The 25925-nt window shown below is 39.2% G+C and overlaps 1 protein-coding gene across 2 annotated transcripts in view; it reads left to right on the top strand.

Annotated features, from left to right (window-relative positions):
- The first annotated feature begins 1470 nt into the window (after positions 1–1470).
- Positions 1471–25925, top strand: part of LOC124619288 (kelch domain-containing protein 3) — a 110807-nt gene continuing 86352 nt past the window's right edge. The window contains exons 1-3 of one of the 2 annotated variants that reach the window (XM_047145559.1): positions 1471–1603; positions 2360–2518; positions 23123–23293. In XM_047145559.1, the coding sequence (XP_047001515.1) occupies positions 1576–1603; positions 2360–2518; positions 23123–23293 (358 nt within the window). In that variant the 5' untranslated portion in view covers positions 1471–1575. Of the gene's footprint in view, positions 1604–1638; positions 2278–2359; positions 2519–23122; positions 23294–25925 lie in introns of those variants that run through there. The other variant, XM_047145560.1, reaches the window with a different exon arrangement.

The following is a 25925-nucleotide window of genomic DNA, read 5'->3' on the forward strand; positions in this document are numbered from 1 at the left end:
TGTTCTCCAGACATTAACCCTATCGAACATGCCTGGGACAGATTGAAAAGGGCTGTTCATGGACGATGTGACGCACCAACCACTCTGAGGGATCTTCGCCGAATCGCCGTTGAGGAGTTGGACAATATGGACCAACAGTGATGAACTTGTGGATAGTGTACCACGACGAATACGGGCATGCATCAATGCAAGAGGACGTGCGACTGGGTATTACAGGTACCGGTGTGTACAGCAATCTGGACCACCACCTGTGAAGGTCTCGCTGTATGGTGGTACAACATGCAATGTGTGGTTTTCATGAGCAATAAAAATGGCTGAAATGATGTTTACGTTGATCTCTATACCAGTTTTCTGTACAGGTTTCGAATCTCTCGGAACCGAGGTGATGCAAAACTTTTTTATGTGTGTTGAACTAAAATAAAAATAAGAAAGTGACCGAGCATTAAAAGGGTAACAGGACATACACATCTCAATAGGAATACGAGATCTGTGTGTTACTACGACTTTCATATTGGCTGAAGTCTGGGGCGAGTGGCACCTCTAAAGATGATGGAGATACAAGGACGAATGCTGGATCGATGAAAATTGCATAGCTTCTTGCTATTGTTCATTATTAGTTATATTAAAAAAATAAAAGGACCAAAATATATCTGAGATGTTTATACTCTACCTTCCGAAAAATTGTTTACGATCTGGAAACACTGACACAATCACTGCCACTCTATGAATGATCTGTAATTCCAATACCGGTATCAGTGATGTTGTATAAATAGATAGACTATACTTTTCTTTTCACTTACCCATAGTTGTCCTCAGAGATGTAGAAAATGTCACATAAAATAAACAATCCGTAATTAGATAGAAGAGATATGAAAATGTTACTTCCACAGATTCTAAGTGAAATGGTCATTTAGGGAGTGTCGTAAGTCGAAAATCTGAAACACGGTTTCATTCGCAAGTTAATACTTAACTAGTCCAAAACATATAAATATATATTCTCTTAAATGCATAAGATAATTTTACAACATTATGACACAGACCGCTTTACCATATGGAAGATGTACATAGGTCATGCTTTAACACTCCTGTCATATGATATCATTAATAATTTGCACATCAATCGATTGTAATGAAAAATGCGCAAATAGTGTGACTACGCGAATGTGATCTTCATTATAGCAGAACGAATATGGCCATTGCGGTAAATTGTTTGGAAATAAAAAATTTACTGTGGACTGTTGAAAAGCCCGTGGGTACGCTTCCGTATTTTCTTAAACGCGAAAACGTTGAGAAGAAGAGTGAAACAAATTTACAATGCTTAGTGAGTCCTGAAAAAAACTATAACTATTCACTATTTTTGAGAAAAAGAAAATTCTATAGTTTTCCAACTTAGCGATGTAAATAATCTTTGCCTGCGTGTTGCGCGTGGCATATGTACTAGAACTAGAAAGAAAAATCATGAAATTAGCGAAATTGCGCAAGCTAACTACAAATGACAATAAATAAATAAATTTATGAGTTATTATGGTCTAGTATCACAAAAAGCGACCGCAGTTGACTGCAGTAACTGGATAAATGGCATCCTCGATTTCCCATATCCAAGGTATCGTCTGTCATAGATCTGTTCCATAGAGAAAGCAAAACAATGTTGTCGAGTTTATGCGTAAGGGTACAAGGAATATTTCGTGAAGTTTTAAACTGGCATAGACAACATTAAATAGGTTTTCGTGTGTTTTTAAATGAGTTCCGTTGAGTTTGTGCACATTCTTGATGTTTTTAGGGAACGATATGTAATATAACCTTACTCTGCTATGTATGGAACAGAGTCATTACGGAGGACCTATTTGATTCCGTCGTAAATAAGCTGCTTTTGTTTCAATGACTGCTGTTGTCAGTTCTTTCGCCGCAAACGTCTGCAAACAAAAATTATTCCGCGATTATATGGTATATCAGAGCGTTAATGCGTTATTTCTCCCCGTAAAAATACGCCAATGTGCATGTTAAACTGCGCTTGTTTGATCCCTTTCTTTAGAAGATTGTATTTTTTAGTAAGCATTCGATTTTCTCAACGAATTGTTTAAATACTTTTAAGAAGTAATTCATGAGGTGCAGATCAATCCGATGGGTATTTTTATCAAAGGCTCGACTACAAAAAGGGAAAAGTAGATAATATATGTTACTCCAGTAGTGTTGACGCTTGGATGGTAGTAATGTTTGTGACACTTAAAGCCTGCTCATAATAAACTGCAACATACTGTACGTTAGTCAGCTACAGTGGTGAGGGACCTTAATAATTAAGTTCTGCAATTTTTTAACTTTGATTGTGGTTTATCCTGAGAAAAAACTTTTGGCATTTTAGCTTACAGAATGTATTGGACAGTACACTTAGAAGGTGGACCAAGACGAGTTAATCATGCAGCTGTTGTTGTTCTTGATAAGATTTACTCCTTTGGTGGTTACTGCACGGGGGAGAACTACCAGAGGAAGCGGCCAATGGATGTTCACATTCTTAACACAGGTAGGGAACTTCTCTTCCTTGGAAAAATTATACCATATTTATTTTTGTTTGTTATAGACCATGTTTTATTACGGGTTATCTCAGTGATTCATTGCCTTGTTTTACGCGACTGGAAATTTCAAATTTAAATTATTCACATACTGGTGACATTCTTATGAATTAATGCAAGTACATAATTTTGTGTATGTAACTATTCATTAGTCTTTGGCTTCTGGCTGACAATTATCCATAGATGTGATGGTGTTGGCCAGAGTTCCATTAAAAAAACTGGCGTATTTATTTCTGTGCAGTTAGTGGTGTTGTGGTCTCCAGTTCAAACACAAGTCTGATGCAGCTCTTCACACTAGCCTATCCTGTGCTCCTAACATGACATTTGTATTCAGTGTTAACAAATTCATCTTTATTCCTCTTTTTCAGAAGTACTTTCCTTGTTACAGCTAGTCTGCATATTGTAGCCTCTCTACGTTGTGCACCATGTTATTTTACTGCCCAAATAGCAAACTTGTCTATTACTTGTTGTGTGTCAGTTCCTAATCTAATTCCTTGGCATGCTCAGATTGTTTGACTACGTTCCATTACCTCTATTTAACTTTTGTGATGTTCATCTTACAACCTATTTTTCAAGATAGGCCTTCTGTCCATTTTGTGCAGTTGATATTTCAAGTCCTTTGCTGTCTTTATTACTATCTCAGCAAATTTCAAAGTTTTTATTGCTTCTCCCTGCATTTTAATTCCTTTTTCAAGTTTCTCCTTAGTTTCCTTTACTGCTTCTTCAGTGTAGGGATTTAATAACATCAATCGGGGATAGGCTATAACCCTGTCTCATTCCCTTCACAATTATTGTATCATTTTCATGTCCTTCGCCTCTTATAATTGCAATCTGGTTTCTGTATGAGCTGTCTGTAACCATTTGCTCCCTGTGTTTTATCCCTGTTATCTTAACAATTTCCAAGAATGTATTCCAATCTCCATTGTCAAAAGCGTTTTCAGTATCTATAAATGCTAAAAATGTGGATTTGTATTTCTTTAACGTGCCTTCTAATATAAGTCATAGGGTCAATATTCCATCACATGTTCCTACTTTGAAACAGATTTCCCCAAGGTTGGCTTATACCAGTTTTTCTATTCTCCCATAAATAATTGTCTGCAACTCTGGTCTAGTGGCTAGCATTCCTGCCTCTGGATCACAGGGTCCCAGGTTCGATTCCCTACCGGATTGGGGATTTCCTGTGCATGAAGACTTGGGTGTTTGTGTTGTTTGTGTCATTTCATCATCATTCATGAATGTGGTGAGATTGGACTGCGTTGTGTTGCGACTTCGTATGGGCGGTGATAACAATGCAGTTGAGTGCCCCACAAATTGAACATCACTACCATAAATAATTTGTGTCAGTATTTTGCAGCCATGCGTTATTAAATGTTGGGTAACATTCACACCTGTCTGCACTTTCTTTATTTGTACCTTGAATTATTACATCCTTCTTGAAGTCTGAGAGTATTTCTCCTGTTTTAGATATCTTGCACAGGAGATGCAGTAATTTTGTTATGGCAGACTCTGGCAAAGATATCAGCAATTCTAAGGGAATTTTGTCTGCAACACCATTTAGACTTAAATTTCTGGTGTTCATTCATGTCGTATTCATCTATATCCTCTTTCCTTAGAGTTCACTTCCCTTGTAGATCCTCTCGAAGTATTACTTCCACTTTCAGCTTTCCCTTCTTTGGTTTGTACTGACTTGCCATATTACTACTTGATATTCATGCAGTTTCTTTTTCTTCCTTTTTTTCCCCCTAAGATCAATTCAGTCTTCCTATGGGCAGCATCTATCTTTCCCCTGGTTATAAATGCTTGCATTTACCCTCTAGCAATTCCTTCGTAGACATTTTGCACTTTCTGCCAGTCCCATTTTTCAAGTCATCTGTCTTCACTGCTGCTTGCTTCATTTGCTGGATTTTTTTTATATTGCCCACATCTGCTGCTGGAAATGTCTTTCAGTTTAGAATCTGGTTGTGAAATCTCTTTCTTACCATTATGGTACCAACCTGAAACCTTCCAGTGTCTCCATATCACTTCCACGTGTACAACCTTCTTTCACGATTCTTAAACCAAGTGTTAGTAATGATTAACTTACGCATTGTGCAAAATTCTTCAAGGTGGCTTCCTCAATCATTCCTTTCCCCAGTCTACAGTCATGTGCAATATTTCCGTCTCCTTTTTCTACTATTGAATCCGAGTCCCCCATCGCAATTAAATTTTCATCTGTCGTAACTATCTGGATAATTTCTTCTGTATCGCTGTACGTACTTTGGTTCCTCAGTCAAGGAAGCTAGTTGACAAGTGTATACTGCTGTGATGTTTATTGGCTTTGTGCGCATCTTGGCTACAAGAAAGCATTCACAATGCTGTTTGTAGTAGCTCATTTTCGTTCCTATATTTTTATTCATTAAATGAAACAACTGAAAATCCAGGATTGAAGTAACAATACTATGAAAAGTATAGGTGCTACTCCCCATATAGTGGAGATGCCGAGTCACAAACGGCCACAACAAAAAGATTGTCACAAAATGAGCTTTCACCCAACAAGGCCATTGTCAAAAGTAGACCATGCACACACGAACGCAACTCACACACACTTGACCACAGTCTCTGGCAGCTGAAGCCAGACTATGTGCATGATGGGAGAGGCAACCGGGTGGGGGTAAGGAGAATACTGGGGTGGGGAGGGATGAGAGGGTAGGGGTGGGAGATTGTAAAGTGCTGTTAGTGGAAGCATGCAGGGGATGATGTGGAGAGAGGTTAGGGCAGCTAGGTACAATCGGGAAGTTAGACGTAGGACTGGGGAGAGAGAGAAGGGTAGCAGAAAAGAAGTAAATAGACTGGGTGTGTTGGTGGAAAGAGAGCTGTGTGATTCTGGAATGGGAACAGGGAAGGAGCTAGATGGGTAAGGACAATGACTAATGGAGGTTGAGGCCAGGGGGGTTACGGGAACATAGGATATATTGCAGGGAGAGTTCCCACCTGCATAGTTCAGAAAAAGAATCCAGATGGCACAGGTCATGAAGCAGTCATTGAAATGAAGAATGTTGTGTTGAGCAGTGTGCTCAGCAACAGATTGGCCAGTTTTTTCTTGGCAACGGTTTGTCGGCGGCCAATCATGCAGATAGACAGCTTGTTGCTTGCTATGCATATGTAGAATGCAGCACAGTGGTTGCAGCGTAACTTGTAGATCACGTGACTGGTTTCGGAGATAGCCCTGCCTTTGATGTGATAGGTGATGTTTGTGACTGGACTGTATTAAGTGGCGGTGGGAGGATCTATGGGACAGGTCTTGCATCTAGGTCTATTACAGGCATATGAGCCATGAGGCAAGGGGTTGGAAGTGGAAGTTGTGTAGGGATGGATGACGGTATTGTGTAAGTTCGGTGGGTGGCAGAATACAACTGTGGAAAGGGTGGGAAGGATAGTGGGTAGGACATTTCTCATTTCAGGGCACAATGAGAGGGGGTTGAAACCATGGTGAAGCATGTTATTCAGTTGCTCCAGTCTTGGGTGGTACTGAATCATGAGAGGAATGTTCCTATATCGATGGGCGGTGGTACTTTGTGAGGTGGTGAGTAACTGGAAGGGTAAGGCACAGGAGATCTTTTTTTGTACAGCGTTAGGAGGGTAATTACGGTCTGTGGAGTAATCGGTGAGACCCTCGGTATATTTCGAGAACGATCGCTCATCACTGCATGTGATGGCCACAGGTGGCTAGGTTGTATGGAAGTGACTTTTTAGTGTGGAATGGGTGGCAGCTATTGAAGTGGAGGTATTGCTGATTGTTGGTACGTTTGATATGGAGAGAGGTACTAATCTTAGAGTTTGAGGTCAACATCGAGGATGGCGACTTGTTGGGTTGAGTAGGTCCAGGTGAAGAGAATTGGGGGGAGGGAAGGTGTTGAGGTTCAGGAGGAACCTGGATATGGTGTCCTCACCCTCATCATGAAGATGTCATCAGTGAATCAGAACCGTGTGAGGGGTTTGGAATTCTGAATGTTTAGGAAGGATTCCTGTAGATGGCCCATGAATAGGTTGGCATAGGGTGGTGCCATGCAGGTGCCAATTGCCGTACGCTGGATTTACACTTCCACTAGCAGCACTTTACTGTCCCACATACCTACCCTGCCATTCTTCCCCCTCCCCACCCCAGCCTCCTCCTCGCCACCACCCGGTTGCCTCTCCCATCATGCACTGTTGCTTGTGGTCTGGCTGCCAGAGACTGTGGTAATGTGTGCGAGTTGCATTTTTATGTGTGTGTGTGGTTTTTTTTTTTTTTTCCACAATGGTCTAAGCTCATTTTGTGACAGTCTTTTTGTTGTGCCTATCTGTGACTCAGCATTTCCACTATTCATTAAATGAGTTACTTCCACATTACCCCTATATGATTTTGTGGTTATAACCTTTTACTCATCTGACCAGAGATCCTGTTACTCTTGCCACCACACTTCACTGATTCTAACTGTATCTAACTTCAACCTATTTCCTTTTTTCAATTGACCACCCTCACTACCATAAGGGATCTAATATTCCACACTCCTGCTCATTGAATACCAGCTTCACTCAGAGATCCGTTTGGATGTTATTTTACCTCCAGAATATCTTAATTATACAAAAGAGCTATATGATATGCATCTCATAATTTAGTTTTTAATCAAGTCATGAAGTGATTTGTAGTCTTGGATATGGATATTTGTTTTGAAGCTATACACCATTTATTTGATTTCAGAAATAAATATATGATTTTGTAAGGAAACAATAGCATCAGCTAAAAACTTGTCTTGAGAAATTGTACAGCGCATAGGTGGAATGTTGTGGAGTTGATGTCAGGTTTCATGCTAATATCATATTGTCAAATTTGCGTATTACGGTATTGTTACTCAGATGTAAGAAGATATTACTCATTTCCATAGGGATTATTATTTTCTTTAATTGTACACTGATATAAGTGTTTGTCTCTACTGATGATTTTAAAATGATAAAAGACTTGTCAGCTTAATAGAAGGAAAAACATGAATCTTTTATACAGGCATGTTAATATACACATACTTAATGAGAGGCCATAACCTTGTTGTAGGAACTGTTTCAGCATTTGACTGAAGCAATTTAAGAAAACTATGGAAAACACAAATCAGGATGCCTGAGCAAAGCATGAGCCTCCATCCTCCCAAGTTTAAGGCCAGTTTAATGATTTAATGATAGTGTTTATGTAAGGAAGGAACACAGTAAAAGGAATAGAGAGAGACTATTGGGCTATTGGTTGGGTGTGTTGGGAAGGGGGTGGGGGGGGTAGATAGTGAATGTCTCCAGTAATAGCCCTTGTTATGATTGTAAAGAAACTTCTGATAAAGGAGTCTCAGCAAACAAAATGTAAATGACAACAGAAACCAACTTAAAACACAGGGAGAAGTGAGCAACAAGATGGTTGAAAATGAACCATCTGAAGACTACTGGAAATGTATTATATGCCTGTAAGCAGTGTAAATTGTTGAGACATGGGGGGATGGGGAGTGGTGAGCATTGGCATACTGATAATGAATAAAAACCAGTCAGGCTATTATTTGAATAAATATTCAGGACTGTTTGTTACATATACACTGAGAAGCCAAAGAAACTGGTCCGCCTGCCTAATATTGTGTAGTAACCCCTGCGAGCATGCAGAAGTGCCACAATACTATGTGGCATGGACTCAACTAGTGTCTGAAGTAGTGTTGGAGGGAATTGACACCATTAATCCTGCAGGACTTTCCATAAATCTGTAAGAGTACGAGGGGGTGGAGATCCCTTCTGAACAGCACATTGCAGCACATCCCAGATATGCTCAATAACGTTAACGTCTGGGGAATTTGGTGGCAACGAAAGTGTTTAAACTCAGAGTAGTGTTTCTGCAGCCATTCTGCAGCAATTCTGGATGTGTGGCGTGTCACATTGTCCTACTGGAATTGCCCAAGTCTGTCGGAATGCACAATGGACATGAATGGATGCAGGTCATCAGAGAGAATGCTTGCATGTGTGTCACCTGTCTAGCTGTATCAGGTATCCCAATCACTCCATCTGCACACACCCCACACCATTACGGAGTGTCCACCAACTTGAACAGTCCCCTGCTGACATTCAGGATGCATGGATTCATGAGGATGTCTCCATACCCATACATGTCCATCCACTTGGTACAATTTGAAATGAGACTCGTCCGACCAGGCAACATGTTTATTGGCACAAACAGTCCATTGTCAATGTAATGGGCCCAGGCAAGGTGTAAAGCTTTCTGTCATGCATTCATCAGGGCTACATGCATGGACCTTCAACTTTTGAAAGTCCATATTGCTGATGTTTCGGTGAATGGTTCGCACGCTGACACCAGATGATGGCCCAGCATTGAAACCTGCAGAAGTTTGCATAAGGGTTGTGCTTCTGCCACTTTGTGTGATTCTCTTCAGTTGCCATTGGTCCTGTTCTTGCAGAATCTCTTTCTGACCTCAGCAGTGTCGGAGATTTGATGTTTTACAGGATTCCTGATATTCACTGTACATTCGTGAAATGGTCGTATGGGGAAAATCCTCACATAATTGCTACCTCGAAGACACTGTGTGCCGTCACTTGTGTGCCGACTATAACACCACATTCAAAATCGCTGAAATCTTGATAACCTGTCATTGTTGCAGCAGTAACCAATCTAACAACTGCACCAGACACTTCTTGTCTTATATAGGCGTTGCCGACTGCAGTGTCATATTCTGCCTGTTCACATATTTCTGTATTTGAATACACATGCCTATACCAGTTTCTTTGGCGCTTCAGTATATTTACCTGAACTCTGCCTTCAAGATCATGTAAGTCAGTGGAAAACTAAGCAAATAGTTGCTGCATTTCAGAAACATTCCTGATACTTTACTGTATGAAACTCTGAGTGGCAGTTTTTGAGAAGTCCTTCTGCTCTCAAATATTTCAAAACCTTGTCCTCTCATTGTAATTGATATTGAAACCATTAATATCTATACTTTAAGATCTATCTAACTATGAATGTCGGAGTCTGAAATTTCCCGGCAGATTAAAACTGTGTTCTGGACCCAGACTTGAGCTCTGGGACTTGGGCCTTTCGCGGGGAAGTGCTTCACCGACTGAGCTACATAACTATGACTCACGACTTGTCCTTACAACTTTGTTTCTGCCAGTACCTCATGTCCTACCTACAAAACTTCACAGAAGCTCTCTTGCAAAACTTTCAGCTGGAAGAAAGGATATTGCAGAGATGTGGCGTAGCCACAGTCTGGGGGATGTTCCCAGAATGAAATTTTCACTCTGCAGCAGAGCGTGCATTGACATGAAACATCCTGGCAGATTAAAACCGTGTGTACCGGACTGAGACTCAAACTCTGGGACCGTTGCCTTTCACGGACAAGTCCTCTACCGATTGAGCTACATGACTCAGCCCATCCTCACAGCTTTACTTCTGCCAGTACCTTGTCTCCTGTCTCCAAACGTTGCAGAAGTTCTGCAGAATGTGCAAGACGAGCACTTCTGGAGGATAGGATATTGCAGAGTCATGACTTAGCCACAGCTTGGGGGATGTATCCAGAATGAAATTTTTACTCTACAATGGCGTCTGTGCTTATATGAAACTTCCTTATGGATTAAAATTTTGTGCCAGACAGAGGCTCGAACTGATGGAGGTAAAGTTTTAAGTATGGATTGTGAGTTGTGCTTGGGTAGCACAGTCAGTAAACCATTTTCCTGCAAAATATAAAGGTCCTAAGTTCAAATCTCAGTCCGACACACAGTTGTAATGTGTCAGGAAGTTTCGTATCAGTGCACACTCTGCTGAAGAATAAAAATTTCATTCTGGCTGTCGGAGTATTTCACGTATCACTACAATTGCACCTCCTAGCCCATTCTAAATGGTGCACGGATGGGAGAACTGCTGATACAGTGTTGAATTTATCTAATTTTACTATCGTGGACATTTTGTAAGGTGTATGTGGGAGGAAATGAGGATATAGTGCACAACATGAGCCATTGGCAAATATCTGTGGTGGTGGTGTATGTTTTGTAGATGGCGTATGTGATATCTTTGTTTTTGTGTTCAGTTGCAGATGTTGTTTCTGTAGATCTGTTTTGTTTAAAATGTGTCATTTAGTAGTTGCAGGTGGTAGACTTGACTGTTTTATGTACTAGACCTATAAACATATAGTGGGAATGGTGAGTATGTTGAAGACTGCGATACAACTATTCTACTTTGACCAGTGCCAACACTGTTGTTGACATGTGTTTTAAATAGCAGTAACAGACCGAAATGTATCGTAACCTGAGGTTTAGATTGTATAGGAAAGTGACAGTTCAGTTGTGAGCTGGAGAAACCAAGAAATAGGGTGCACAGAAGCCTCAGATTCCACCCGTCTGCTTTGACCCATGACTTAGGGTGTTGTGGTGTGTGACGTCATTATGCCGCGGAGTCGGTTGGTTGTGCTTGTAGATGTTGTCTTGTTGTGTTTGATGGTGTCCTCTCTCTCTCTCTCTCTCTCTCTCTCTCTCTCTCTGTGTGTGTGTGTGTGTGTGTGTGTGTGTGTGTGTGTGTGTGTGTGTGTGTGTGTGTGTGTGTGTGTGAGATGGCTGGCCGAAATTTGTTGGTGGCAAGTAATTTTTTTTTTTTTTTTTTTGTCTAGTTGTGATGTTTTGTGTATTGAATGTGTTTTAATTTACATAGGGATGTTTTAATTTTTGAGGTGTTGTGGTTTTGGTTTTGTTTTTCATAGCTGTAGGTGTCGGTTTTTTTATGTAAGTAGTTATAGTTGACCTTTATAGGTCAAGGAAAATGACCGATTCCAATTTTCGTATTTTTATATGTAGGCATAGGTGTTTCGGTATGGTGAGCTGTGGTCAAGGGAAATGTTTGATTCCAATTTCCATAGTTTTGCTTTAAGCGTTGGTGTTTTGGTATCGTCAGCTGCTGTTGATCCATACAGTGTCAGATTCTGTAGATTTTGTATTTTTTTTTTTTTTTCATCGTCTTGTGTGTTTTGGGATCATGGCGTTTTTTTTACTGTGATATTTAGCTTGTCCCCTTCCTAAAACCCCCAATTTCCTGTAGTTGTCCTGTTAGTTTGATTGTGTTTTTGGAGAGAGGGAGGGAGTTTCTCTGTGTTCAGCATGCTTCTCATTTCAAAATGGCAGGACAGGCGGAATTTATTACAGTAATGGAAATGTTTAGTCAGCTATTAAAATCAAAGTTTAAGATTTTGTGGTATTGTCAGTTGAGGAGAGAGTTAATGGAAGGATTCAGTACTGGTTATTGGTTTGTCCTGTGATGTAAAGATGATGTGATGTGTGAAGTCTTACGTGGGCAGTGTATCTGAAAGGTGACATGTGAGAAGATGGGATTTTGAAGCAGATGTGTTACCTGAGGTGTTGCTCCCCTGTGGTTAATTTCTGTCAGGAAACTGAGTTGATGTTTTGTTGTTCATAAAAGCACATTGCAAGTGTTGATATTGTGATGGATCCAACAGTGAAGTTTAACAGGCATATATTGATGGAGGAGTAGCTTGAAACTTGCTGAGCACCATAACTTTATTTCGTAAATATTGGGTAGTGACAAAAGGAGTTAAATGGCTCCTTCCCATAGCAGTGATGGTTGTATGCAGTTCTAGTTCAGAAATCCAGGTACACAATCTGCAATACTGTTTGATGTATGAGGTGTAGTAGTAAAGTAAAAAATAAGTTAAATAATTAATTTTGTGTGGTATCAGCTTCACATCTGCAGTCTTAGTTTCACATTGAAATCCTCACGCAGCAATATCCTAGCACACTGTTAGAGGAGCCAAAGCTGTACACCCACCATGGTGCAACACATTCTTTAAAACACAAGAAATATTGATATACTATAGTCAGTTGATTGTTCACAGTTCCAGTCTTCACTGGATTATCGTAAATTGAAGAACACACCAAGAGGATAATTCAGGTTGTCCAGACTCGAGCAAATTTGTTAATAATCCATAGAATAGCAGTCCTAAACATAGTCTACTGGAAATCTGATAAACAAAGTAAACTTACGGTGTAAGTGAGGTATAAACTTCAGCACAGCATGATCTGATGTGTCTTGTAATCACTCAGTGGACAGGTTTTGTCTCGGACTTGACACCAGCAACCAGGTGCGTCTTTCTGGCCACAGAAGGATTAATTGATAGCAGACAGTGCAAGATACCAGTCTCACTGTCTGATGACACAACTACAACAAAAACAAAATAATGCACCCCATTGGTAAAGTGGATTAATATGTGGTAATTCGTTTTTGGCAACAACGGAAATGTTGCAGCTAAATTGGGCTATCCTGATGGCTAAATAAGTCATCTAGATTGGCATGACATAGTTGCAACATTTCCCGTACTTTGAAAATTATCACAGGATATTCCACTTTATCAGTGGACTTAGCGATTTTGTTTAGGCTACTCAAATGGGATTCTGCTGTATTGTAGCATGGGGATTTCGATGTGTGCCAAGACTACTTGCATGTATTTTTAAATTTTTTCAGTTTGTGATGATTTATTTTGAATGGAGTATTTTTTAAACTTTTGCTGGTGTTTGGTTAGAAAAACAGATACTGGTTGATGAAGTTGTAGACATGTTCAGAGTACCAGGTAGAAGCACTGGTAGCGCGCGTAAACACGTTCAGAGCACACAGGGACAGGTACAAAGACGCACGCGTTAACACGTCCAGAGCAGTTAAAGGGTTAAGAAGATAACAATATCAAATAAGTGGTGTGTTTTGAGGAGGGGCTGAAGAGCTATTTGTCCCAGCTCAGAGCTTTCAAATTCCCATGGGTATCCACTTGGTTTGAATACATTCTTTAGGACAAAATTGTTGTTAAGGGTTTATTATAGTTGCATGAGTGAATTCCACCCCATCCCTCCCCTCCCCTCCCCTGCCAAACAATAGCTGTTATTTTTTCCAAGGGCATGCAACTCTACAGTATAGCTTAATGTTGATGGCATCCTCTTGAGAACATATTTGAGGGCTAAAATTGTCCCCTATTCAGATACTCCAGGTGGGGACTACTAAGGGTCGTGTCATCATCAATAAAACAAAAGTGGCGTTCTAAGTGTCAGATCGCAGTCTGTTATATTCCATAATTGGGTAGGAAGGTTAAAGAATTTAAAATGGGGACTGGTTAGGTTTAAGGTCTTGTGGGAATTAGTGAAGTGTGGTGGCAGGAAAAATAGGACTTGTCATCAGATGAGTGCAGGATTATAACTAAAAAATCAAACATGGGTAATTCAGAAGTTCGTGTAATAATGAATAAGAAAATAGGAATGCTATGAACAGTGTAATGGACACATTATTGGAACCAAGATAAGTTCAAAGCCAACACTCAGCACAGCAGTAAAAGTTTATAGACCTGCTAACACTGCAGATGGTGAAGAGAGTGGAAGAACGTATAATGAGATTAAACAAATTACACAGGTGGTTAAGGGCGATGAAAATTTAATTTTGATGTGAGACTGCAATTCGATAGCAGGAGTAGTATTTTACGGAAAAATAATTGGAGAACAAGAATGAGGGAAAGGAATGTAAGGGAAGCCGCCTGGTAGAAATTTGAACAGAATAAAATTCAAGCATTGCTAATACACGGTATTAGAATCGTGAAACAGTGTTTGATACAGTGAGAGACCTGGTGACACCAGAAGGTTTCTGATAAATTATATAATGGAAACGTGGAGATTTCAAAACCAAATTTTAAAATGAAAAACATTTCCATAGATAGATGTGCACTTTGAACGTAATTTATTGGTTATGAACTGTAAATTAAAACTGTGTGTATTGCAGAAAGGTAAGAAATTGAAGAGATAGGCTTTGAATAAGTTCAAAGAACTTTGGGTTGGTAAGAGTTCAAAGAGCGCTAGACAATAATTGACTGAAACAGAAGAAAGGAATACAAGAGAAGATGAATGAGTAGCTTTAAGAGATGAAATAGTGAATGGGGGAGAAGATCAAAGAGAGAAAAAAAGAGAAGGCCCAGTAGAAATCATTTGTAAAACAATAAAGTGGTAGCCAAGATCGCAGGAATTCTTTTTATTCCATGATTACCACTTTCGGTGAAACTAAAGCCGCCACCATCGGATCTTAGGACACATACGGGTTACAAGGCCTGCGTTATATAGGAAAACTATTAATATCACCATTGTTTGCCTTGAAGTTGTAACCTGTATGTGTCCTAAGATCTGATGATGGTGGCTTTAGTTTCACCGAAACTGGTAATCATAGAATAAAAAGAATTCCTACAATCTTGGCTACCACTTTATTGTTTTACAAGCATATAGATCACTCCCACATTAGCACAGTGTGCTTCATACAGAAATCATTTGACAACATCTGAGGTGTTGATTTTAATTGACAAAAAGAGAAGACACAAAAATTAAGCAAGCAAAAGGGAATACAAATAAAAAAAAATCAAATTGTCAGAAAGTGAAAAAGTATTAAGCAGGTGTGGCTAGAAGATAAATACAAGGCTGTAGAAGCATATGTGAATATGGGAAAGATAGATGCCAGCTATAGGAAGATTAAGGAGGTCATTGAGGAAGGGCTAGGGGAGGGAGAGAATCAGCTGTACGAATATCAAGTACTTGAATGACGAGTTAGTACTAGACAAAGAAGGGAAAGCTGGTAGTTGGAAGGAATATATATACACAAGGGAAGTGGACCAGAAGACAATATATTGGAATGGGAAGAAGAGTTAGAAGAATATGATATGGGTGATATAATACTGTGTGAAGAATTTGGCAGAGCACTAAAAAATCTTTTTTTAAAAAAAGGTGCAGTAGTAGACAGTAATGCCTCAAAATTATTGGGACCCTTGGGAGACCTATCCATGATAAAATTATTCCTTCTGGTGTGCAAGATATGTGGGATGGATGAAATACCAGACTTCAAGAAGAAAGGAATAATTTAAATTCCAAAGAAGCCATGTGCTGACAAGTGTGGTTATTACCAAATCGTAATTTTAATAAGGTATTGTTTGCAACACTGGTACGAATTACTTACAGAAGGATAAAAGAAAAAAAAAGAAAAAAAAACTGGTAGAGGGCAACGTGGAAAGATCAATTGTTGTTCCGGAGAACTGTCGGAATGTGTAAAGCTATAACAACTCTACAATTTATTGTAGAAGGTAGGTTGAAGAAAGATAAAACTAAATTTACAATATTTTTGGATTAGAGAAACCTTTTGATGATGTTTATGTGGAAATGTTTGGAAAGTAGCAGGGGAAAAAATACAGGGAACAGAAGGTTCTCTGCAATTTGTACAGAAACTAAACTGAAGTTACAAGAATGGAAAGTCATGAAAGGGAAGAATTAGTTAAGAAGAGAATGAGACAGAGTTGTAGCCTATCCTTGAGTTATTCAATCTAGGCTATATGCTGAGCAAACTGTGAAAGAAACCAAGGAGAAATTTGGAAAAGGATTAAAAGCTCAACTTTGAGCTTTTATGATGATGATTAAGTTCTGCCAAAGACTGCAAAGGACTTGGAATTGATACTATATTGAAAAGAGGTTACAAGATGAACATTAAAAAAAAGCAAAACAAGGGTAATGGACTGTACTTAAAATAACTGAGCGATGTTGATGAGTTAGATTATGAAATGAGACACTAAAAGTAGTAGGTGAGTTTCGTAATTTGGGAAGCAAAATAACTGATGATAAATGAACTAGTGAGTATATGAAACAAATACTGGTAATAACACAAAATTCATTTCTGAAAAAGCGAAATTTGCTAACATTGAGTATAAGCTTAAATGTTAGGAATCCTTCTGGAAGGCATTTTTCTGGTATGTAACGGGGTATGAAAGTGAAAATTTGAGAATAAACAGTTTAGACAAGAAGAGAATGCAAGCTTTTTAGATGCGCTGTTAGAGAAGAATGCTGAAAATTGTATATGTAAATGGAATAGCTGATGAGGAGATACTGAATAAAATTGAAAAAAAAAAAAAAAATTATTGTACCACTTGAGTGAAAAATTGGTTTTAGTTGATAAAGCACATCTTAAGGCATCAAATAACTGCCACTTTGATATTTGTTCAAAATTAGGAGGGAGGGGGCAAAATTGTAGAAGTAGATCGAGGCTCAAATAACATAAGCAGGTTCAAATAGATAGAGGTTTTAGTAGTTATGCAGAGATGTTGAGACTTGCACAGGGTATAGTAGTGTGGAGAAATGCCTTAAACTAATCTTCAGACTGAAGATGATAACTACTAATGAAGCCTGATTATCGTAATGGAGTTACATAAGTTGCTTATGCCCGCCAGTTTGATGATGTCTTGGGTCTTAGTCAGGACAAAGTATTGATCTATCTGATATTTCCAATGTTTCTGCTAAAGAGCTAGAAAATTGTGGTGGAGTTCTCCATCCTGATACCTTCTTATGCTTCACAATATTTATTTTGATTCATTAGCTTTTTTTAATTTATCATCCAAACAGACAAGAAAATTACTTTTTTAATTTTGTTGTATCTGAAATTATGGCATCGCACATCAGATTTATTCCAAAACTTACTTTTCTTCGTGAAATAGGAACTGTCTGAACTTAAATTATAAATATGGGAAGAAAAGTTCTCGTCTGACATTATTACAAGGTGTACAACTTTGCTTCTGCTGTTTGCTGATAGGTGGCAACAACAGTAATTAGCGCTTGAAACAAACAGATCGCAGCCGTCAGGCAGTTAGCTTGGACTTTGGTCAACATAACCTCATTCAAACATTAGTTGATATGTGTCTGCATCATAAAGTTGTTCTTGATTGAAAATGCCAGTTTACGAACCTAATTCTCGTCATTTGCAGGAAGTGTTACTGTTTGTTTCAATGTGAAGAAAACAGCGGCTGAGTCTCATTGAATGCTCTCAAGTACATATGGTAAGGATGCTGTTAGTGAAAGAACATGTTGTGAATGGTTTCAATGCTTCAAGAACGATGATTTTAATGTCACAGACCAGCATAGTGGTGGAAGAGAGAATGTTTTCGAAGATGCAGAATTGGAGACATTGTTGAGTGAAGACTCGCATCAAACTGAAGAAGAATTGGCACGATTAGTGGGAGTGACACAGCAAGCCATTTCAAAATGTGTCAAGGCTATGGGCATGATTCAGAAAGAAGGAACTTGCGTCCCTTGTGAGCTGAAACCAAGAGTCGTTGAATGGCATTTGTGCGTTTGTGAACAGTTGCTTCAGAGGCAAAAACGGAAGGGATTTCTGCATTGCATTGTGACCAGGTATGAAAAATGAGTTCATTACGATACCTAAACGCAAAAAATCGTGGGGATATCCCGGCCATGCTTCCACGTCGACAGCCAAACCGAATATTCATGGCTCCAAGATCATGCTCTGCATTTGGTGGGACCAGCTCAGCACCTTGTACTGTGTGGTGTTAAAAACAAGTGAAACATTCACAGGTGCTTGTTACTGAATGCAATTAATGTGTTTGAGCCGAGGATTAAAAGGCAAACGGCTGCAATACAGGGAGAGGCACGATAAAGTGGTTTTTGCAGCACGACAATGCTCAACCCGCACGTTGCAAAAGAGGTCAAAACATACTTGGAAACATTGAAATGGGAAGTCCTACCCCACGTGCTGTATTCTCCAGGCATTGCTCCCTCTATCACCTGTTCAGATCAATGGTGCATGGCTTGGCTGACCAACACTACCGATCTCATGAAGAAGTCACAAATTGGATCGATTCGTGGATCGCTTCAAAAGATGAACAAGTTTTTCGATGCGGGATTCGTACACTGCCCAAAAGGTGGGAGAAAGTAGTGGCCAGCAATGGAAAATACTTTGAATGATACATGTGTAACCAGTTTGTTTCATTAAAGCCTCATATGTTGGGGAAAAACAGCAGAAGCAAAGTTGTACACCTTTTAACTGCAGAAATTTTGTTACTCCATTATCCTGTTGATTAAGATGTAGATCAGACTATTCCAGCTCAAATGCCTGCTCGCAGGCAAGGGTGAGCCAATAGCTGATGTGTGCCACGGCATACATGATCATACTCCACTAGGTGTGCACTGTGGGCAGCAGTCACCAAGCAGAACAAACATGCTCAGGACAGTTGCAATATGTTTGTCGGCTGGTTAATTTCAAAAATTAAAGCACAGTCCATAAATCTAACCAACTAGGGAAAAATGTAATGAATTAATCAGTTTGCCTTGTTTTGTTATTTATTAACAGGACATCTGAAAGCTTTGGTATGGTGATTCACGCAGGGGCTGTATTGACTATGGAAAGCTCAGTTCCTCTTATTAGTGTGGGTTGCTACATGAGGAGGAACATTGTTTGTTTATACCTCAAGGAAATTTGTTGACGGTTGCTGTTCATGTTGTGTATTAACAGTAACCTCAGACTTCTTGCAGACTGACTATGCAGTTATCTGTAACAAATACTATTTGAATAAGATGCAGAAATACCATGTTAGATCTTGATTAGATTTCAAATTGGTGCAAAGATTGGGAACTTCATTTATATGTTCAGAAATGTAAAATTGTGCATTTCATAAAATGCAGAAATATAGGGGCCCATGATTCCAATATCACTGGATCATAATTGGAATCAGTCAACCTATACAAATAACTGGACATGAGCAAAGTGAAGACAGATGCTTGACACTTTGTGGGAGACAGGTTGGCAGTTTCAAATGTGCATTGTTCCGTGGCACTACCTGACGTCATTCGTTGCGAGATAAGCCAAAGATGCCAAGAGCTGCTCAACTTGATTTTCCATTTGCTCTTCATTTCAGACCCATGGAAGATTCCAGTCACTCCTGCCACATCTATATAAGTGGAAAACTGTACCAGACTGGCTGGTAGGTTTTACTCCTGCTGATAATGGTGTAGGTCAGGGCCAGCCACAACCAAACTGCATGCATGCTGTCTGTGCAAGCCACAGGCATACCAAGGCCTGGCCTGTCACTCTGGTTTGCTTTGGTGTTTCTCAGAAGTATCTGCAATCACATGACTTTCATTTTGCATTGTGGTGCACTATTTTTCAGTCGACAAAACTCTGATCTCAGCAGAATTGTGGTGTTAGCGCTGTTTGCCCGTCACTATTTGTGGGTAGTATGAAGGATGTTCACAAGTCGAGTGGTTGTTTGTGCATAAAGAGGCATACTAGTATGTATCATCACATTTCTTTAAAATGAATGGGAATGACAGAAGAGAGGGATGAGAATTCTCAGTTCACCTAAGAGACAGGTACTGCTTATTTTCTGTGAAATGACATCACAGTACCACACAGAGAGAATTTAAACCTTTAGATGACAATGAAAGAGCAAAAAACAAAACAGTCGACAGACAGGGTTCGTTGTTCTGTACATCAAGAAGTACTCTGTGCGAAATTTTCAGGCATGGAGCACTTGGGGAAATTGGTGGTATGAATAGTAAAATTTTTGAAGTCACACCCATTCTCGGTTACAACCGTTTCCAATGTAAATGAATGAAGAGTATGGAGACTTTGTATATTACTGCAAAGTACATTGGTTAAGTCAAGCAGCATGCCTGGAATGATTTTTCTATTTAAAATTTGCTGTTGTCAAATTTCTTAAGGAAATAGGAGTACAGGAACAAAAATTAGAACATCAGGAATGGATTGCAGACTTCGCATTTGAAGTGGACTTGACTTCACACTGCACACAGTAAAACATTGCAAGGTAACTTCTTTCTGATTTGAAAGGGATGCACTTAAAAAGAAAATTGCATTGTCAAAGGGACACATTCTGACAAAGACTGTCCAGTTCCCTAAGCTCAGTGGCATTTCAGAAGGTGTGAGGTGTGAAGAATTCATTATGGTCTTGCAAGAATTAAAAGGATAGTTTTACAAAGCTTTGGAAGACACTGTCAGTCTTATGTCTCTTTTTGTGCTGTTTTTGAGACCATTGTCATTTCAGTTGAAAGTGCCCTGTGCATGTACAGACATAACTGATTGGCCTGCAAGGTAATTCCAGTTTCAATTACAAATCTTTTTACATTAAAACTGCCCAGGATGTCTACATTGCTTTCGTCAGATAGATTTTCCAAGTCTCCATAATGGGGTTGCAAAAGTGCTACGATATGTTGATAAACGTATTTGTATGAAAGACTTTTTTGTTTCAATTATGAAACTAAATAAGTTGCAATTACATGGCAACTTGACGCCGAAACTCTGTGAAATTGCCTACGTCTGTCCGTATGCTGACAATTTGAACCAGATAAAAATTACATTATGTCTTCAGTGCACCAAAAATAATTAATTAATTGTGAAAACTTGTTTTATTTGTGGTCTATGTCATTGAGAAATGTGAAATACAAAATGAAGTTGCATGCAGTGTGACTGCTCTGTCACCTAAATGTTTTCCCCTCTTCCTTCTCCTCAATCTCAGACAGTGCGGCATGGCAGCACGAGAAACGTGAAGCGAGCCTGAGTGCTTTAGCACTCAGCACGGACATGGGCCATGAGTCGAAAGCTACATCTACATTGATACTCTTCAAGCCACCCAATAGGGCATAGTGGAGGGTACCCTGTACCACTACTACCCATTTACTTTCCTGTTCCACTCGCAAATAGAGCATGGGGAAAAATGACTGTTTATATGCTTTCATATGAGCCCTAATTTCTTGAATCTTATCTTCGTGGTCCTCATGCGCAATTTATGTTGGCGGCGATAGAATCATTCAGCAGTCGGCTATAAAAGCTGGTTTTCTAAATTTTCTCAACAGTGTTTTTTGACTAAAACATCACCTACTCTCAGGGACTCCCATTTGAATGCCCGAAGCATCTCCGTAAAACGTACATGTCGTTCGAACTTACTGGTAACAAATCTAGCAGCCTGCCTCTGAATTGCTTCAATGTCTTCCTTCAGTCTGACCTGGTACGGGTCCCAAACACTCAAGCAGTAATCAAGAATAGGTTGAACCAGTGTCCTATATGCAGTCTCCTTTATAGGTGAACCACTCTTTCCCAAAATTCTCCAAATAAACCGAAGTCAACCATTCACTTTCCCTACCAAGGTTCTCACATGCTCATTCCATTTGATATTGCTTTGCAACATTACGCCCAGATATATAAACAAATTGACTGTGTCAATCAGGACATTAGTAATACTGTAACTGAACATAATACGTTTGTTCTTCCTACTCATCTGCATTAACTTGTGTTTTGCCACATATGGAGCTAGTTGCCATTCATTACACCAGTTAGAAATTTTGTCTGTCATCTTGTGTCATTCTACAGTCACTCAACTTCAATGCCTTACCGTTCATCACAGCATCATCAGCAAACAATTGCAGATTGCTACCCGCCCTTCTGCCAAATCAGGTATGTATATAGAAAATATAGAAAACAACAGTCCTATCACACTTCCCTGGGGCACTCCTGATGATACCCTTATCTCTGATGAACTTTCGCCATCGAGGACAACATCCTGGGTTCTTTACTTAAGGCATCTTCAATCCACTAACATTTCTGTAAACTTATCCCATATGTCGATCGGTTTGGGGGGAGGGGACCAAACAGCGAGGTCATCGGTCCCATCAGATGAGGGAAGGGTGGGGAAGGAACCATCCCAGGATTTGCCTGAAGTGATTTAGGGAAATCACAGAAAACCTAAATCAGGATGGCTTGATTAGGGTTTGAACAGTCATCCTCCCAAATATGAGTCCATTGTGCTAACCACTGCGCCACTTCACTCAGTTGCCTGTTGCCCTTCATCTGTAGTTTACAGTGTATCACATGGAAAAAGGGCAGCTGATTTTCGCTCAAGCGATTCTGTGTAAAACTTGCTGATTTGTGGACATAAGCTTCTTAGTCTCAAGAAAGTTTTCAAAGTGCTAGCCACACCCGGAGTAGGCAAGTGTTGAAAGTCTGATTTTATTTGAAAGTATCGCAGCTTGAAAATGGAGCAGATTTTATTCAACTGTAAACAGTGATAGTTAGAAATTTTTTTCAGTATTATCTTGTTCCTGTGAGAAAATGTTGATACTGATTTCACCGAGTATGCCATGAAGATAGATCGTGGCTATTTTGCATTTGAGGAATTGTGGTGGTCCAGACATGTCCACACGTTCTTAGAATAAATAATGAGCCACATCCAGCCTCTCTCCCCTTCTGTACAGTGTTACACCTGAAAGCAAGCAACACTGCATGCACTGGTCTGTTATATTCTGCTCCACAGCGAGATCGTCATTAAGTAAAAAAATGGCAGTGTTTAACACTCATAATAATTTACTGTATAGATTCTGTAACATTATGAAATTACAAGTATAAGATTATCTGTTGAGGTCAAAGAGGTGATGCATTCTCAGCATGTGTATCATTGCATATGGCCTCCCATATGTTAAAAAAGACTTTCTAAATTCTTTTAACATTCATGTGCAGACCAGATTCGGCTTTATCTCATTTTAATTTCAGGGTACACTTTTTAGGCTTGTGAATTTTTTTGTTATTTGAGCTTTCATTTTTGTCTTGCTTGCATAGGAGCCTCCATTATGTAGTCATAAATGAAACTGCACTTGTTTACAGATGTATTAAATTTCCTTTAATTTGACTTTATATTTTGTAGGTAACTACAGGTGGCACGCTTTACCTACACCAGAATACAATGATGTGACAAAAACCACTGTCCCATATCAGAGGTATGGACACACAGCTGTTGAACATGAGCAGAAGATTTACATATGGGGTGGACGTAATGATGAAGCTGCGTGCAACAGATTATTCTGTTTTAATCCAGGTAATCTACTCTTAGCTTCAGGACACGGTGGTTAAATGTAAACTGGATAATAAAATTTCATGCACTCAGCAACTATTCATCCTATCTTAATGTAAAACTAAATATTTGTGAAAAATTGCAACACTCAAAGGTACTGACTTCAATTAATTCAAATAAACTGGATATTTAGAACAATATGCCAACATAAATGATAAAGATTATGTACCTGTTGTGCATATAAAGGCCGAGCAGCACTTACCTTACTGGAAAGATTAGTGTTGTGTCAAAATTGGACTGTGAGAGCAGACTGACAGACCTTGAAATGTGAAAGCAAGTGTATGAATGTCAAAGGACTCAACATATGCATGTGAGTTTGAATAAGACAGAGGATGAGTGTATAATACTGTAACATTTTGGCTCATTTTGGTCATGCTTTTGCAGAAGTGGTATATGCATAGAAACAGTGGATAGAAGAGGATCATTAGCAGTAATGACCTGGTGCTGGATAGTACAAGTGGTCACATAACATGGTGACTCACATCTTCTTTGCAGGAACTTTAACTGGTGGTACAGCTTTTTCCATGGTGTCTTAATGCTGGAGCACTGCACTAAATGTGAAACTGTCTGTTTAAACAGTTAATCACTGTCTGCTGTGGGCAGGAATGGTGACACACATGCTGCTTTTGTTGTCCAAACCCACAAATACTTCAAACAGCAGATGTGTGAGACATCTGTAAAGAATGACGTGTACTGCTAATTCCCCATCCTCCAGGGTCACTTAAGTTCTCACCCATCGAAAATGTCAGAGATGTTTGCATGGCTGCTTGTTCATCATTCATCTACCTGTTACTGATTATTTTATGTACCCAAATACAAACTGTTTTTCAGGGAGAATCCATTGAAACATAAGCAGGCACTCTTTGACTGCATACCACCAATTTAGTTGCCCTGTTTGCACACCATATGGTTTTCTGTGAGTCATAAATCGTGCATTTATGTAATCATAATCACATACATGCTGCAATGTGTCTGTGAGGATTATATCAAAATTGATATCTTCCATTTATTTTCGTACAACATACAATAGACATGGAAATCACAATAACCCAGTTAAACAGAACAAGATTTCAGCTGCATAATGTCATCATTCCCCATGGTCACAATAGTTTTTATCCACTTTTGCCAACAATGAATAAGATCCTGTACGCTATTCTCATGAAAACTTGAACAATCTGTCTTACAGTTTTGACAACAGCATATCCCAGCAAATTTACAGTCAAGTGTTCCCCCACTACCCACCACCACTGTCACTCCCTTCCTCATGTAAGTATTTGCGGGACTCATCTCGCACAATACATTTTGTGAGTACCTAACAATAACGTCTTTCCTAAGGCATTATAGCCAGTATTCAGCTGTGCACACAATTGCTAAGACATAATCTGGTGATTATCACTTAAGAGTTGATTCAGACCCTGTTCATTATGTGTAATGTCAGGTGAACAGTCGTCTGAGCTGTGGGACCCCTTTTCACTGCTGATGGAACACAGTACACAATATATAATATCACATCTCTACAGTGATGTGCTTGGCTAAGGGTAAGTCCCATTGTACCAGTTATTAGGGTTTCTTCCTGTTTCATTCATGTACAGAGCATGGGAAGAGTGATTGATTGACTGCCTCTTTGCATGCAGTAATTATTCTAATCTTGTCCTCACAACCCCTATGTGAGCGATACTTAGGGTCGTATTGTATTCCTAGAGTAATCATTTAAAGCTGGTTCTTGAAGGTTTGTTAATAGACTTTCTGGGGATAGACATAAACTATCTTCAGGAGTCTTCAAGTCCAGTTCCTTCAGTATCTCTGTGACACACTCCTACAGATTAAACTAACCCCTGACCATTTGTGATGCCCTTCTCTATATATGTTAAATATCCCCCGTTTGTCCTATCTGGTACAGCTCCCACACACTTGAGCAATATTTTAGAACTGGTCACACAAATGATTTGTAAGCAATTTCCTTTGTAGATTGATTGTACTTCCCCCATATTCTACCAATAAACTGAAGTTTACGACCTGCTGTGCCCACAACTGAACCTATGTGATCATTCTATTTCATTGCAATAAATAGTAAATAAAATATAAATATAGAAAGGGCAGCTAATAAAATTTTCACTGACATTAATAAGTGGATCATATCCAATTCACTGTCACTAAACTTTTCAAAGACTCACTATATGCAGTTCAGAACTTCCAAGAAATTTCCTTCTGGTGTGTGTATAAAATATGATGACATGGAAATAGGAGAAATTGAGAGTGTAAAATTCCTGGGATTACAACTTGATAATAAATTCAGTTGGGAGCAACATACTAATGAACTGCTAAAGCACCTAAACAAGTCTGTTTTTGCAATGCGAATGGTGTCAGACATAGGAGATATAAATATAAAAAAAACTGGCATATTTAAATATAAAAAAAACTGGCATATTTTGCTTATTTTCACTCCATTACGTCATATGGTATCATATTTTGGGGTAACTCCACAAACAGAGAGAAAATTTTTAGAGTACAGAAGCGTATAATAAGAGTAAAGAGTAGTGTAAATCCAAGAACATCATGTTGAAACCTATTCAAAGAATTGGGCATATTAACCACA

The sequence above is a fragment of the Schistocerca americana genome, chromosome 6 (assembly GCF_021461395.2).
Source record: "Schistocerca americana isolate TAMUIC-IGC-003095 chromosome 6, iqSchAmer2.1, whole genome shotgun sequence".
Taxonomy (NCBI): Eukaryota; Metazoa; Arthropoda; class Insecta; order Orthoptera; family Acrididae; genus Schistocerca; species Schistocerca americana.